The sequence below is a fragment of the Nothobranchius furzeri genome, chromosome 10, assembly GCF_043380555.1.
Source record: "Nothobranchius furzeri strain GRZ-AD chromosome 10, NfurGRZ-RIMD1, whole genome shotgun sequence".
Taxonomy (NCBI): domain Eukaryota; kingdom Metazoa; phylum Chordata; class Actinopteri; order Cyprinodontiformes; family Nothobranchiidae; genus Nothobranchius; species Nothobranchius furzeri.
In genome coordinates, this window is record NC_091750.1 from 63,790,175 (window position 1) to 63,807,001 (window position 16,827).

At 39.0% G+C, this 16,827-nt stretch overlaps 1 protein-coding gene across 1 annotated transcript in view; it reads right to left on the bottom strand.

The window, feature by feature from the left end:
- Positions 1–3,387: 3,387 nt before the first annotated feature.
- The window catches only part of grm5a (glutamate receptor, metabotropic 5a), a 29,595-nt gene continuing 16,155 nt past the window's right edge, over positions 3,388–16,827 (bottom strand). The window contains exons 7-18 of the mRNA XM_015961668.3: positions 14,608–14,843; positions 14,384–14,505; positions 14,186–14,310; positions 11,645–11,813; positions 10,147–10,273; positions 9,788–9,905; positions 9,448–9,634; positions 6,708–6,866; positions 6,484–6,609; positions 6,222–6,404; positions 5,960–6,129; positions 3,388–4,412 (exon numbers count right to left, since the gene is read on the bottom strand). Of these exons, the coding sequence (XP_015817154.1) occupies positions 3,539–4,412; positions 5,960–6,129; positions 6,222–6,404; positions 6,484–6,609; positions 6,708–6,866; positions 9,448–9,634; positions 9,788–9,905; positions 10,147–10,273; positions 11,645–11,813; positions 14,186–14,310; positions 14,384–14,505; positions 14,608–14,843 (2,596 nt within the window). The 3' untranslated portion in view covers positions 3,388–3,538. The remainder of the gene's footprint in view (positions 4,413–5,959; positions 6,130–6,221; positions 6,405–6,483; positions 6,610–6,707; positions 6,867–9,447; positions 9,635–9,787; positions 9,906–10,146; positions 10,274–11,644; positions 11,814–14,185; positions 14,311–14,383; positions 14,506–14,607; positions 14,844–16,827) is intronic.

A 16,827-nucleotide genomic window follows, 5' to 3' on the forward strand; every position in this document is an offset into this window, starting at 1 on the left:
TATTTATTATTTTGGGCAAAAACTGGAAATTTAAGGTTTCTGCATTTAAATAAATGTTTTATTACACAGAACATGTTTTTCAACATTAATATAGTGCGCTAGAAACTTTTTTTTCTTGGTTTTTACAAATTATTTGACACTTTCAGCTTTTATTAAAAAAACTGAGTTACGTGGAAATTGATAAAAATAGCACTGCTTTTACTTCACTTAATATTCAAAAGGAACACAACTCATTGAAGCATGATATATACCTGACAATTTTACATTCAAACCTGTATTAGTAATGTTAGCATCTGAATGTGATAGATGCTGCTGATTTTCTAAGAGCTATTTCATTTAAACTACAAAATAAGGAAAGTATGATCACATTATCTACATGTCCATATTGCTCCGGTTCTAACTAAAATAGTACGTCTAGTACATTTTTTAATGTTGATTTCCTTTAATGCAGCACAAGATTATATTTTCTGATTTTTTGGAAAGACAAATCATAAGATAAATGAAGCTTTCTTTAATTCCATTTTTGTTTTTTTTTTAAACACAGGAAAGGTTTTTCTTTACCTTGCTGACGTACGTTTCGCTTGCCGACCGCAAAACGGCAAACGAAACGTACGTCAGGAAGGTAAAGAAAAACCTTTCCAGTGTTTTAAAAAGAACCAAAAATGGAATTAGAAGCTAAACACAGTAAGAACACACCAAATAAGTTTTCTTTAGTTTAGATCAGAAAGCACACAGCAAAAAAAGAGTCTACAAATGTGAACAAATATATGCAATTATAGAAAGAGTTTACATTATAAATCTAAAAAAAAATCCTGAGTGTAAACATGCTTATGTAAACATAAGAGAAAACAGAAACTAAAGCTAAATTCAAAATAATAAAATGAAATAAAAGTTAAGAATAAGCTTTAAAATCTGAAAGCTGTCAGAACAGCTGACAGTTGGATTCTTAATGTGATTAAAAAATAATAATGCATGTAACCCACTGCAGGGAGACACAGGCACACATTTAAAGGGATATTCAACTGCTAAGTGAAGTTCATTCTGTTACCATATTCCTGAGTTGGATGAGTTCGAAAAAGCTTTTTGTAACTAGCCCAGTCATTCTTCTAATCTGGCAATGTTCTGTTAGCTTTAGCTTAGCATAAACAATGAAGTGAATGGTAACAGCTAGCATTTCAATCATTCAAATAAAAAAAAACGTCCTTCCTCAAACGCAAATGTGTGGCTACTAGACCTTTACCTGCTTTGTAGTAATGTAGTCCCAAGTCTAAATCGGCTCCTGTAATTCCTCTATGTCACTTATTATTTACATTTGCATTCAATATATATTTATGAGGTAAATGCAGAAAAGTTAGCATCATCATTGAGTAATTTCATGACTTTTACGCACAAAATGCTAGTTGTTACCATGTATTTAAAATTAACTCTGGGTAATATGCCAGCAGACTAAACACTTAGGGGTAGAGTATCCCTCTAAAAATAAAAAGAGTGACTGGAGATATCTGGTAAATTCTTTCCTCTTAAAACTAATCCTAGAACACACACCAACTTACTACTGATGTAACTGCTACCGTATCTGTTATTTATACAAGTTTGTGTAGTTTAAAAAAAAAATCTGAGTGCAAACACATCATGCAAAGTGGAAACGTTTAGTGCCGACACACGACAAAGTCAGTAAGCATTTTGCTTCATCCTGAGATGGATTAATGTTTTGGTCCTTAACTCAATACAATCAGCCAAGTTAGATTTAAAAAAATAAAGATAGTGTCCAAATAGTCTTTAAAGGGGATGTATTATGACTTTTTTTTCTTAAGGTATAATAGTTGTATGTTGATACAAAATATGTTCATGAAATAGTTTGTATTTAATCCCTCTCACATGAAGTATTTTCTGCAGTTTTATTCTTGTGTTACTGCTGGTGGACCATGACAAGCCCGCACCAACTAGCAGCAAGTCTCTAGAACCCAAAGCTAACCAGAGAAGAGCAAGATGGTGTTCATCTCAAGCCACACACCAAATCTGCTAAAAAGTTAGCTACAGGAAATGATACAAAGACACAGTACTCAAAACTTTCAAACTCCAGGTTCAATCTCCTCTAAATGGCCCAACAGATTATGACGGACAAGCCCCCAATTCATGTTACGACCCATCTAGGAGGGGCCAAGCCATAACATGAAGATGTTATGGCTTTTTCGGCAGATCCCAAGCAACCATACCTTTGTTTTTTTATTTCAATGATTTTATTCACAATGTTTACAATTTCTAAAGGATTAAACAAAGAATGAGGGAGGATTATAAGTCAAGGTGAACTTAATGCCTAAACAAATAAACGAAACACCACTGTCTCAATATTCACTTACCTATAAAAAATAAATAAACAAAAAACAGTAAACGTACTTCCCTAACTAAGATAAAACAAGAGAAAACTGGGTTTCAAAATAAAAGGCAGTTCCCCCCCTAAAAATTGCGTGTACTCATTCCAGATAACACACAGATTCATAAACAAGGTGGTGGCTGGTTGGCATCTGCCCCTCATGATGGAGTCTTTCTTAAAATGTCTTCTCTTCCCCCACTCACCCACCACTATAAGCTGAGAAGTTCCTATTTCTGGGAGGGGCTCAGACTAGAGCCACTGCTTGTCCAGCAGCAGTTCTCTCTTGCATGTGAGAGGTGGTTCTTTTATAATTTCATTTTTTGTGACATCACAAAAGGGGTATTTTTGAAATCGCTTGTTTTAGGGAAATAATCCCTAAAACCAAAGACTGACAGAAAACAGATGAAGAGATTTTTTTTCCTCATTATGAGTGTTTATAGCAGCAGAGACCCACACGGCAGCATAAAAGAATGCAAAAGGTGAGTTTTGCATAATATGTCCCCTTTAAGCTTTTTGCGGGTTATAAACCTTATGCAGTGAAACAATGTTTACATTCCATAGAGATTTAAAGAGCTTGTTTAAAATTTACAGTTATGTTCCTTGTTCCTTGACTGTGAGTATATGCAGACACTCTCCTAAATCGATAAGTGTTGCCAACAAATTAATGTTAAAAAAATGGTCGTAAAAAATGAAGCATCACATCATAAAAAGTTGACAGCAAGCAGTAAAAACAAACAATGGTTTCTATAAATGCTGAAATAAAATACACAAACGTGTTGTACATTCTGTATTATATCTGAGATTTATCTTGACAAAACAGAAAGAAGAGTTCACCTAAAATGTGTCTCTAAATAAAATGGTCTGAAGAAGTTTTCTTTGGATTTTTAATATTGAGTTTTGAAACATCAGAACATCTCCACAAAATGCCCTCAACTGTGTTTCAATGTTTACTTAATAATAATTTTAAAAAGCAAAGCTTAGCTTCTCAATCCCTTTTTTATTTAGCCACTTTTTTACCAAATCCTCTCGTCTCAGTCCTCCCAGAATGTTTTTACAAAAAGACTTTCAACAGCTATAATATCTGCATGCAAAAAGGCATCAAAACATTTGGTCCAGCCTAAAGGTTTGTTTTAAGGAACTCCAGCTGAATGGCACAGAGCAGATTTAAAGGGAGGAGGAGCTCTGGCTGTAGTGTCTCAGCAGCAGATGGTCATATCCAGCCTCCGACGTTGGGGACAGGGAAGGGGGGGAGCTGCAGTCGGAGCTAAGTGATGAGTCTCTGAACGGAGAGGGAGGGGTCAGAGCCATCAGCTCCTCCGCATCTTTGGCTCGTCTACCGCTCGCGCAAGTCCCAGCCAGGTGCTCGTAAATCTTAGCTGCCGGTCGATTGTCGCAGAAGTTGGAGACGGCGGTCACCTCGGCGTATGTGGTGACCACGGAGGGGGCCTGTCTGCTGAGGTATTGAGGCGAGCACAGGGAGGTGTCCGCAGCAGGTGGAGCGGTGGTGGACGGTACGCTGACGATGGCTCCACCTGGCAGCATCATGGTGTTCAGCTCGCTGATGTTAGCAGTAAAACGATTGACCACGCTGCTGATCTGGTCCATGATGGTGATCCCCTGAGTTTGGCCAATGTCCCCCACGCTGATGATGCTAATGTCCCCACTGTCCATCACAGCAGAAACCTGGTTGTTGTCTCCACCTCTTCGTCTGACCCCAGAAAGGTGCTCAGGCGGGTACGTGGGTAGCACTTGTTCCTCCTCCCCATCTTCATCCATCTTGAGACCTTTTGCTGCGTTTAAGCTGATGGTGGGCAGAGGCGACTGGGAGGGTGAACAGGTGAAAGACTGGGATGTTTGAGGCTCTTCATACAGCTCTTGGACATTGTCCTCAGATGTGTCTCCTCCTTTGGAGAAAGGCTTGATGATGGCTGTCTGATTCACCTCCACTGGGTCTTTCTTCTTCACGTGGAACGACATCCTCTTCCACAGGTTTGGCCTGTGGCTGCGTTCATTCTGTCCCCATGATTTCCCATTGGAACTGCAAAAACGTCAACAAACAAAGCAGATTTGTTGACAATAAAACATATTTTAGATCGCTTTTACACCAGATTAACTCTGACAAAAGAAGCACGAGTGTTTCCTCTTGTAAATTTCTGCTGCTCTCATTCTAGTTGTTTTCCTGTGTATTATTAAGTCTCCTTTTATGCTCTTTTATCTTCCTTAGAAAGAGAAATCCTCCAAGGCCGAACGTTTCCTCTGGGAGTACGTAACCCAAATGAGGTTGGCTTTTCTCAGCTCCGGGAGCAGTTTTTCTTAGCTCCATATTCAACCTGTTGTGGTCGTTTCAGCTCTTTATTACAGCCACACACAAACGTAACATGCCTCCATTTAGCCTCTTCTTAATGAAATGTTACATTTCTGCACTCTGCAACAAAATCATTCACATACCTTCACACTTGGTCCAATTCACTGGTAATTTGGCAAGAGGTGGGATACATCAGGTCGCCACAGGACCATTAAAAGACACACAGCCATTCTCACACACATTTATATTCAAAGTCAATAAAAATGTACTCAACATTCATGTTTAATGGGCTGAGGGAAAAAACTACAAGCTAAAAAAGAGGGAATCCAAAACCAAAAAAGCCGAGATGCTCTTCAAACCTAGGAACTTCCTGCTGTGTGGCTACAGCACCACCCAACATTCCCATCATGCCGCCAGATTAAAATAAAATGTTTCTAAGGTCTTGACAACACTAAACAGCGTTTTAATTAGTTTAAAATACAAATTGCTAATTGAAAGTCCTCATTTGTAGGTATTTTTAAAGGTGCATGAAGTAAGAAGGACATCCTGTGGTCAAATGCGGGTCTGCAGTCCATATATCAAAACATACAAGTTCACTTTGAGTAACTGTTGCGTGTTTCGGACCAGAAGATTCTAGATGACAAGTGAAGACGAGTCATGCACAGTAAGTTTATGAGTGATAAATGAATTTTCTCTGTAATATTGAGTTTTTGCTCATTGAAAAAAAGTTGAGATATTTTTAGTTGGGGTAGGATTAAAAAAAATCTAATTGATTAGAGGCTTTGTAATTAATTAATCTTAATTAATCACATTTTAATCGTTCAGAAAAATGTACCCTCAAAGCAATTTTTTAAATTAAAAATAATGAGGCAGAGAATCAAACATTAGACATGGTTATTATTACTCTAAACTCAAGTTCTTTTAATTTCTAAAATAAATGCAGTTTAGTTATTCAAATATCCCTTTGTGATATGAAACAAGACCCAAATCAACTCAAATGTATAATTGCAAATAGAAAACACCTGCAAAGAGTTCCCGAGGCTTTAAGATGTCTCCCTGTCTAGATGAATTACGAAAATAAATGGACTTTGCACCAGATTCTAATTTTTCCACTGTCACTATTAGCATTTCTATTTCTCAAAGTGTGGTGAAAACATACATAAATAAAAATCCTTAAAAATGATAGTAGAACAGGCACAAATATAGTCCACAAACGACTGGTGACACAACGTCATTTGCTTTTCTATTCCTCCTTTAAAAGGGGTTTTGTAAACGTTTACCTGATGTTGTCCTGTGCAGAGCCATTCCGTCGAAACAAGTTGGCCATGCTGCTTGAAGATTTTCCAGTCTTGGCAGCTTTCTTGGCATCGCCCACATGCATGCGCACAACTGTGGAAGTGGTGAAAGCACTGCGCACGTTTTTCTCAGGCTTGACAAGCATTATGTATACCTGCAAAAATTTTAAAACGGGAGAAAATTCTAACATGAGACAAATCTGATCATGAGTGAGGACACGATTTTTACTGCTCTGTTGTTTCTCACCTTGGGGACGAACATGCAGCAGAGAGCCACCGTGGCGCTGAGGCTGACGCTAAAACACATGGTTATGATCTTGTAGTTTGAACCGAAGTAGATGGGAACGAATGCCAGCCAGATTATACAGGTGGTGTACATGGTAAAGGCAATGTACTTGGCTTCGTTAAAATTAGCTGGGACGTTACGAGTCTGTGGAAGAAAAAAAACGATGTGTAAACCATTTGAACTACAAGGATAGTCTTGAGTTTGCTAACGCTTTGCTGAATACCTTAAAGGCATAAAAGGTGCAGCTGAGAATAAGCAGGCCGTTGTATCCCAGCGGTGCCACCACCCCCAATGTGGTCAGATTACAGATTAAATGCACTTCACGGATGCTGGGGTAATCATGGATCACCTAAAAGGACAAAATAGAAAGCTTTTACTGTTTGAGTATATATTAATGAATCCACCATATTGTAGCACAACACAACGCACACACATACACACACTTACATCCGGTGGCTCTATGATGAGCAGTGCCACGATAATTCCCAGCTGAAGGAGAATGAGAAGGAAGGCGATGACCAACTGTGCGCAGGCGGACATAAAGCGAGGTTTCTTAGTACATATCTTCTTCTTGCTGCCTGCCAAGATCCGCGCTATACGGTTGGTCTGGATCAAAAATAGATCAAATAGTTACATCGGCGGGTGGTAAAGCCCCTCTCACTTGTTCAAGGCGATAATCCCTGATCTTAAACATCAACCTCAGCCTACACAGACATATTCAGCTTCTGCCGACTGTTCAGTCTCTAGGCCCTTTTAAACTTAGTTGGTTCTTCCATGAAACCATGATATCACTTACAAAATGTAGACGCCAGACACCAAACAATATTTTTTAACAGTTGAAAAGTTCGTAATTTGAACAATTTATGTCTTGATGGCTAGCGAATGAATTAAGTTTGGAAAAAAGCAGATCGAACTGATGAGCTAACCGTTGGTTCCAAAGTGGATTAATGCAGTCCTAAAAAACTCTAATCTCCAAAAGATTACAAGGATTATTGCAAATGGTATATTTAACCATCAATGGTTATTTGTATTATTAAGGCAAATCTGACAAACTGGATGTCTGGCTTTCCACTGGATGCGAAAGACTGCATAAAATCAATGAAGCAGCTAAAAGCCGGTTACAGTCGATGGATGGGTTTTCTCCTGCCACGAAGCAGCACACCTTGGATGTATTCCACAAATGTAGTGTAGCATATGTAGCCTCCAGGAATGGTCAGTTTTCCACCTACAGTCTGACCTCCTCAGTATCTGGCCATTTGGAGACATAAGTCTTAACTGGTGCTTTTAATCTGCAAGAAAGATACTGTTGCTTGGCCAAGGTCCCTCTCAAGCTTTCCGCTTATCTCAGACTGCTTTGTTTCGCAGAACAAGCAGAAGGAACTTTTATAATAATGAACCGTTATGCATAATGGAGTGTTAAAATAATTATATAATGAATGATTAATAATGGCTGAAGAATAATAACAATGTTGTGATTAATCTGTGCTTAAATTACTGAAGTTGAGATGAATATTATGCTATGATCAGTAAACTGATTTAACAAGTGAATCACTATCTACTGACAAGCTCACACACACTCACCATATCTCCATGATGCAAGTTAAAGTTAAACGTCACTGCACATAAAGACTTCCTGACCCACAAATCCCAGCTCTTCTATCTGATGTCCTGAGGTTTGTTTGGTAAAACCCCTTTACATGTCAAATTCTGGTTGGCCATGTAGTCAGAATATGGCCATTGTTAAAACAGAACTCACTTCCTGAGTGAGGCAGTTTTTGAGAAAGCTTCGGACCGGCCATCCGAAACAAAACCTCTTTAACCCAGCGCATCTTTTGACAAGCTGTCAAAACCTGTTGCATGCTACAGCTGATACCGCAAACGGTTCTTTCAGAACAAAGCTGAGCCAGCATTGACTCCTTAAGAGTTACTCCATGGACGCAAATAACTACCTGTCTTGACCTGGAGACATCTCGAGACCGGTCTAGTGGTGCTGCGGTTTCTTCTACAGACTTTGATACCTTTGGGGGTCCACAGACTTCCTGACATTCCAGATCTACCACGGGGGTCTTCGAAGGGTACGTAGACTCGACAGATTGATGTGGTTTTATAAACCGTCACTATAGTTTATAGCAGACGAAATTCCCTCCCACTCAGAACTCAATTTCTTCAGGTACGAGGGTTCTGATAACATCATATTCACACATCATCACACCTCACATTCCATCCACTTAGATTCATTCATCACACAAAGTGTTTCCTAGTTGTCACGTTTTTTAATTGTTTAGAAAATAAATTTCTTACTTTTTATGAACGTGACTCTGTCTGAATTGATACAAAGTGTCTTACATTCCCTGAATAAGCAAAGAATTCAAAATCTCCTGGTTAAACATTCAAAGATCAATCAGACTGGATTTCCATATTTATATAGAAATTCATATCTTATTGGTGAAATGTAGTGTAGCATATTGAGCTTTAAAAGCACTCAAAATACATACGTATGCTATTCCTACACATAGCTCTGCTAAATTTGAACTTTGGGTCAACATTTTATCCAGATTTCCCTGCCGCTGGTCCAGCAGAGTCTCAAAATCACGTGGGATTTTGGCAAGTCCCACGTTGATATGCAAAGACAAAGATGGCAGAACATCTGAGCTGGACGTGCCCAGGAAGCGTAGCGCGTAAAAAAATCGATCTGAAGTGTGAATTTAGCAGAGTGACGCAACGCTACACTCTGGGATGCCTGCAAGGTGTGCCATTTCGCTTTTAGATGCGTATTACGCTGCAAAGACTTTACGCAACGTTTATGCATTCCAATGGAAAGCCAGGGTTAGCAAAATACTTTGGTCTGTGTTGCTGAAATACCACGTGTAAGATTAAAATGATTGCAACGTAAAGAGTTTTTAAAATGCATTTTCATGAATTTTTTGAGATTAGAGTTGTTTTAAGACAAAAATCCACTTTCTGACTGGCTCTAGTTTAATTCGGCATAAGCTCTCAGGTTTAATTTCTATTTCCCAAAACTAAGGTATCCTTAAGACTTAGATCTAGATTTTTTATTTTAAATAGGACAAATAAATCACAGTTCACAGAGTACATAGGGAGTTAAAAATTAAAGGTACCAATAGTTGTATTTAAATCTATGTTTGTGTTTCTCTACTTCCTCCTAACTGAACAGAGAAGGGAGTACCTTAGTGACAAGAGCGGAGTAGCTCATAGCCGGGGACAGACCGATTCCCAGCCGCTGCAAGTAGCAGTAGATGATGTGTGGTTTGGCGATGAGGCTGAAAGTGCACAGGTAGCCAAAACATATTCCAGCTAAAATGATGTAGCAGAGCTCCCGACTGGATGACTTAACCACAGGAGTGTCCCAAAATCTGCACGTCAAGAACAGAAAAATGCTTATTATAGCAACATATCATTATATTTATGAAGATTAATGCCTATTAGAGCTATTAATAAATGACATGCAGTGATTTCAAATCCAAATTTAGATGAAATGTTCTTGGAATATTGTTGTTTATAATTACTTGATGAAGACAGAAGTGACAAAGAGCGTCGCCAGGAGACCCAAACAAGCGAAGACTACAGCAGCAATCGGCTCTGGATCTCCCCATCGAACATACTGCACTGGGATTGGTTCACACCCTGAGAGGAAGTAAATGTGAGATGCAACTTAATCAGACCACATGCTTTTCATGCTGTCGACCCGTTTTATGCTAAATCTGCACTCAATAATTTTTACTTATTGATTTCAATGGAAACTGGCTCCAGTGTTATTTTTTAAAAGATTGTAAAGAAGATATGTGACATGATTTCAGTGAGCATCTGTGAAAGCCCGATCAGAGTGTGAATTAAAGAGTAACCAACACGTAAACAGCCTGTTTACCTTTGAGGTCGTCAGTGGGCCAGGAGCCCAGGACACACGCCTGACAGGTGTACTCGTCAAACACAAACTCGTTCTCCTTACAGGGCGTACAGGTCCAACAGCAGCTCACCTCTCCTTTTCGGATCACCTGTAGAAACACACACACACGCATGCACGCACGCACGCACACACACACACACACACACACGCACACGCACACGCACACACACAGCAGTATGAAAGGGCAGGAAGGCCTCAAAGCTCCAGTGGTGCTTTCCTGTAGCTAATCTTACACTCTGACTGTCCTGTTGGGCTGGGAAATTAGGATCTTGTTCATCAGGGGATCAAAAGAAGAACAAAATTTATGAAAGGTCAATTAGTTCACTTTTTTAAATTACTCTTTCTACAACTTAGCCTGTCAAGTCATCCTGTATATGTGAACATATCGTCTGGCCACGGCCCATAGACAGATTTCAGTCATCAGGTGGAATCTATGAATGTCTTTCAAATTGTCTCTGTTAAGACAACTACGGCCGATCAGTACAATGAAGAGCACAACGTATTCGTCGCTACGACAATGTGGCAGTCGAAAATGAAAAAGCAAATACAACTGTGACCATTTGAGCATCCTGTCACTGTATCCTGATTGATCATGCGCCCTGGCTACTTGGCCAAGGGGATGTCTCTTTGGCTGACTGGTTAGACCACATGGCTCCCACCTGGGAGTCTGGGGATTGGTTCCTGCCTGGGCCCTCGTTTCTCCACCCTGCCACACATCCTTTTTCTAAAAAACAGGACTTATATCTGCTCATGTCTCAAAGAAAAGACCAAGTCTAAATCATCCAAAGTTGATGCCAAAGCTGTTTCAAATGAGCGCCGTTCCTGAGCGAATGCTCTGGTCCTAGGTCCACCTGATGGAGCACCGTGATTGGCCCAACCTAAGATTGTTCAGACAAATAGTAGACCTGCTGAGGCTACAGTGGAGCGTGGCTAGACTGAACACAATCTTTGACACTTTGACAATTATGACCAAATACGTCTTTACTATTAGACCCATGCAATCTGAATCCCTTGGATTAAACCTCAAGACAGACTCCAGGATGAAACAGCTGCGGAAAGCAAAAAAGAGAACTGTAATAGAAGCAGGAAAGAACTTCTTAGTCGAAATTTGACTGAAGAGTCTGGGATGTTTGTGAAGGGTTTCATGTTAAAGCCGGGATGATAAAGAGGAGGTAGAACATCGGTGACAGGTATGTGCTCCAGGTAAGTTAGAAGATGATTAAGACATGAAAAATAAGATGAACTGAATCTCAGGTGGTGCATTTGGTAACAGCTTTGATTCAAACTGAACCAGAGGGACCAATTTAAGCCTGATGTGTCTTGACAGATTTCCTCAGGAGTGTTTAGTCTATAGAGCATAAATGCAAAGCCAGAACACGATTAAGTTGGATCATCAGCACACTTTGAAGTGCTATCACAACAATGCAAACCTGGAATGCTTTCAGGTGGTTGTTGATACCTTGATCTGGGCCTTTTGGCAGGGTGTAGAGCAGACCGACTGGATCACTTCACTGCTGTTACTCCAGATTTCCTCATCGTTCATTTTTAAGCCACCCTGATCCCAGCTTCCCACGTGAATATAAGAGAATTCATCTTCTCCAATTTGCTTGAAGTTCATGATTTCATACCTGCAGACACACACAAGCTAAGGTTTAAAGCTCTCATTCACTTTTTAATGCATTTGCAGTGGTCTCTAGTATAAATGAAGCCTTTTGAGTTGTTTTCTTAGGGGAAAAAGCTCTGGCGCTTCTGTTTCAGGAAGTAGAAGTTAGCTGGAGAAAAAGGGAGCCGAACACAGCAGGATTTGGAATCTTACTCATGCTTTTGGGCATCTCGTATCTGATTGGCTAACAGCCAGGCAACTCTTTCACTGCCTCCGTTCGCACTGCAATATTGATGTTTTATCTTCTTCTTCTTCTTCTTCTTCTTCTTCTTCTTTCGGTCTTTATTTTGGTTTATAGCATTAACATAAAATGTTTATTTACAAACAAAACAACAATATTAACAACTTGAATTTAAACCAAAAAAGGAACAGGCAGAAGCAATGCTTATTTTAGCCTATCCTATTTTCCACCTAAGATACATAACCAATATACATTTCTTTTATTTTCCCCAATATAAATAACCACAATGAAAATTCATTAATGTCTATACATACTTTTCATACCCTGTAAATATGTGACACTTTACACCAGCTTTAAACTTTAGTAAAGAAGTACATTTCTTCAAATCATCATCTAACTCATTCCACAATTTCACACCAACAACGGAAACACATCTTGATTTCACATTAGTTCTGGCTTTTACACATTCAAACATAAATACACCTCTGAGATTATTATGATCATCTCTTGGTTTGAAATAAACTTTTATGCAATTTGGGATATTATTATTAACTACTTTATGAAGAATCTCTAAGATTTTTACTTTAATAATATCTCCTAATTTTAGCGTTTTAGTTTGACTAAATAGATTATGGGTTGGTTCGAGGTATCCCAATTTATTAACTATTCTAATCGCCTTTTTTTGTAATTTAAATACAGTCTCAACACACGTTTTACCTGCATTTCCCCAAACCTCTGCACAGTAAGACAAATAAGGCATAACTAAAGAGCAATAAATCAAAAACAAGGCTTTTTTATTTAGTACATCACTAGTTTTATAAAGTAGAGCAATAGATTTAGACACTTGCCGTTTGATATATTCAATATGTGGTTTCCAACTGTGTTTACTATCAATAATCACACCTAGGAATTTAGTTTCATGTACTTGCTCAATTGGGACTCCATTTAAATACAGCTTAGCACCGTCATTGTCCCTGTTCCCTGAAAATATCATAAATTTGGTTTTATTTTCATTTAGTGATAGCTTGTTGTAATCAAACCTTTTTTTATTGAACCCAATTCGTTTTCAACCTCTTGCAATAATTTACTCATATCTTTTCCCATACAAATGAAATTAGTATCATCTGTAAACATAATAAATTTTAACCGAGACGATACAGAAAAGATGTTGTTCAGGTAAAGGTTGAATAATTTTGGTCCTAGCACCGAGCCTTGCGGTACACCACATATTACTCTTTCAAGCTGTGAATCTATATCATTAACATTTACATATTGAAATCTACTGCTTAAATAACTTTCAAGCCATTGATTGGAAGACCACGAAGACCATAGTATTCACATTTCTTGAGCAGGTATGTGTGATCAGTTGTATCAAATGCCTTACTCAAGTCAATTAAGACAGCCACTACATGAAGTTTTTGATCCACTGCTGTTGCAATCTGCTCTACTAAATCCATAACTGCTAATGAGGTTGAACGATTCTTCCTAAACCCATACTGATGGTCGTTTAAAAGATCAAACTTGTAGATAAATGCTTCAAATCTAATTACAAAAAGTTTCTCAAGTATCTTTGAAAACTGTGGCGGTAAAGAGATAGGTCTATAGTTACAAGCTAATAATTTATCACCACTTTTATAAATAGGAATAACTCTGGCTATTTTCATTTGTTCAGGGACTGTGCCACTTGAAAAGGATTTATTACAAATATAAGTAAAAGGTTCAATAATGCAATGGATAACCTCCTTGATGAGAGACATATCTATCCCATGAAAATCAATGTTTTATCTTTACAAAAAACACAAGCCTGAAGGAGTTCTGCTGTGTGGTGGAGTTGCTAAAGCTAACGGTTAGCTTCTACTAGCTGAGATGTGCTCTGCTTTCTCCTGGATTCTAAAACAACAACAGCCTTCTCTGATTGCAAGCCAAGGTGGATGGGTCCATGAATGCAGCCAAGCGGTTTCCCCATCTATTGTCCATCAGCGGCTACTGCAGGAAATAAGGGTAGACTATTTTCATGTTTAGCCTTAGAGTGACTGATCATTTTCAAAAATAATAAGTAAAAAAATCGATTTTTTAGAGAACCTGTTCTAGTTTTTTTATTCCAGCCATTCTTTTGCTCTTTCTCAGTTCTTTTTTGTTGTCAGCAGAACCTTTACCTGCCCGGTGAGTCCCCGTTCTGGTCGAAGAGGATAGCTTCTCCTGATACGCCGGTAAAATTGGTTCTCATCAGGAAATCCAGCAGCTTGCGGCCATCAATCGGTCGCATGTTTTCACACAAACCCTGTGGAGGAACAAACACTGTCAGCACTGTTGCTACTAGAAATCTAAAATGATTAAAGGGTCAAGCAACAGACCTTGTAACCTGGACAGAGGACTTGCTGCATGGCGTGTAGACCGTAAGCCATGGAATAAATGGCATTTATGACAAAGCCCATTTTGGTGTCCTGAGCATACTGATGACGCAGAGACTCCCTCCCTGCAGTGAACAGAATCCTGCTTATAAAGTAAAATCCTTACGCTACAAGAGCCATGGACAATTGAAAAGTGTGCACTTAGTAATCAGAATAGTTGTACTAACAGGTGCAAGTGCGGTTGTACTTTGTGTTCTCCTGAGGGTGTCCTCTCAGCCTGCACTGGAAACGGTGCTGCCAGAATTCAGGGAACCAAGGGTTCCTCAGGTTGGAATCAGGCTTCAGGTTCAGGTAGTAATCATCAAACCAGTTCACATATGCTGACTTCAGCTTTATGGTGATTCCACCAGCTGCCTCTCTCTGATACCCGTCAGTTACATCATACCTGTCTGCCCAGCCATCGCTAGACAGGAGAAAGAGAAACACAGAAACAGCAGTTTTAATTTTAAACAAAAAACACATGATAGTCCTTTTTCTAACATGACACCAGTTTAATTCTTACAGAAACCACTCAGCAATTTGACCAGGCACAGCGTCTTGTTATCTGCAGTAAAGTGTTACAATCCAGATAGAACTGCATTCTGACACCATCTTCCCCCAAGTGATGTAAATTAATCCCACATGATATTAAAGAAAACAAAAAGTTCAGACGAGGCAACATTTTTTCATTGCAGTGAGTTCAAATTTGGTTGCTTAGATACTTCTTGTGGAGGTTTCGATGAACTCTCTGCAGCTAAGCCAGTCTTCATATTTAACACACAGGTTTAGCTCAAATTTATTGACTTGTTGAGTACAAAGCCCTTTGCAAAAGAGTACTAGCACGGTAAGCTACAGTTTTTCTATGCGTTTGCTCACATTCAAATAAACCATTATGCAGACATTTAAAGATGTGCTACAATGAGGTTTAGTTGTAAACTGTTCTTTGAGAATCTGTAAAACAATCAAAATCTTTTGGGGTTCACGAAGCCCTAGGAGTGATTTGTTGAGGAAGGGTTTGCAGACGAACAAGGAAGCAGACCGGACTGGACAACAAGCTATGGATCAATCTGGCATTCATGCAAAGTCTGGTTATTTCCAGTACATGCTGAAATGTGAGTGGTGCTCCACGTTCGTCTTTGTTATTTTCCTTTCGTCAAACAAGGTCGTTAGCAGTCGCTTAGGCCTATAGCATTGTTCTGTGGTTAACTTTACTGCAGCCAGTGATTATATATTACTGACACAGGAGTGGGTTGGGGTATGTAAGTGTGACACACATGAATGTGTTACCACATCTTGTTAAGTGTTTTGTTTAATGTTTGTTGTTTAAAGCTATTTATGAGCAGTGTTGGGCAAGTTACTTCAAAACTGTAATGCATTACTTATTACTTGTTACCCTCATTTTAAAGTAATTCATTACATTACAATATTACTGGTTTTAAAATGCAAGGCATTACACTACTTTTGCATTACTTTAAGTTACTTTCACCAAAACAACTTCAATATGAATCTGGTAATCTGACGCTCGCTGAGCTCATGACATATAAGTGGAAAGTGATGTGGTGTCTGAGCTAGGGTTGCTGTTAAAAACAGTCAGATATAATAACAGTGCTTTAAAATGATTGTTTATTAAATAAAAGCAACAACAATCTGTACTCTCAGCACGCTGCCATCTTATAGGGCCATCTGAACAGGGAGTGAGGTGGTGGGGGCTCCAAGCCTATATTTGCTTTGGTCCTCAAATGCCTTGATACGGCCCTGGATGTGGGACTGACTTCTGGGGTGATCTGATTCTATCACATGTATAAATATTAAATGCTTATGTATATTATTGCTTTTCGCTGGTAAAAATGTGTATTGGGGATAAATCTTCTTTTCAAGCACTTTGTTTTATTTTCTTGATTTTATTTGAATAATTTCCTGCCCTTTCTCTCTCTAACCTGCATGCTGCATGTTTTCTCCGTTTTCCAGAAAAACTGTTTCCTAGATTGCCTACTTTCTAACTAATCAGCCAAATGGAACAACGCAAAAAAAATAAAAATAATAATAATAAAAAAAGCTTCATATGCGCTGCGCTCCAGCAGCAATGAGTTGAAATCACCGGGGCACAGATTATGAACTCAGCTGAAAAGTATGTGAAGTACCAGAGAATTTGGGCGGATATAAACGATCACAAACTAATTACTTTGTATTGGTGGAGCGATTTTGTGAATATAACAGCGGCCGCGCGCAGGACGCAGCTGGAGTATTTGAGCCATTACCGCTGCGTCCTCTCTGCTCATAGAATGCCCGCAAAGCTGAGTCCATAAATGACTTCATATATGTGGATACCAGGGCTGGACTGGGACAAAAATTCAGCCCGGGCATTTTGATTGGAGACCGGCCCATCACCTGGTTTTTTTGGAAAAGAC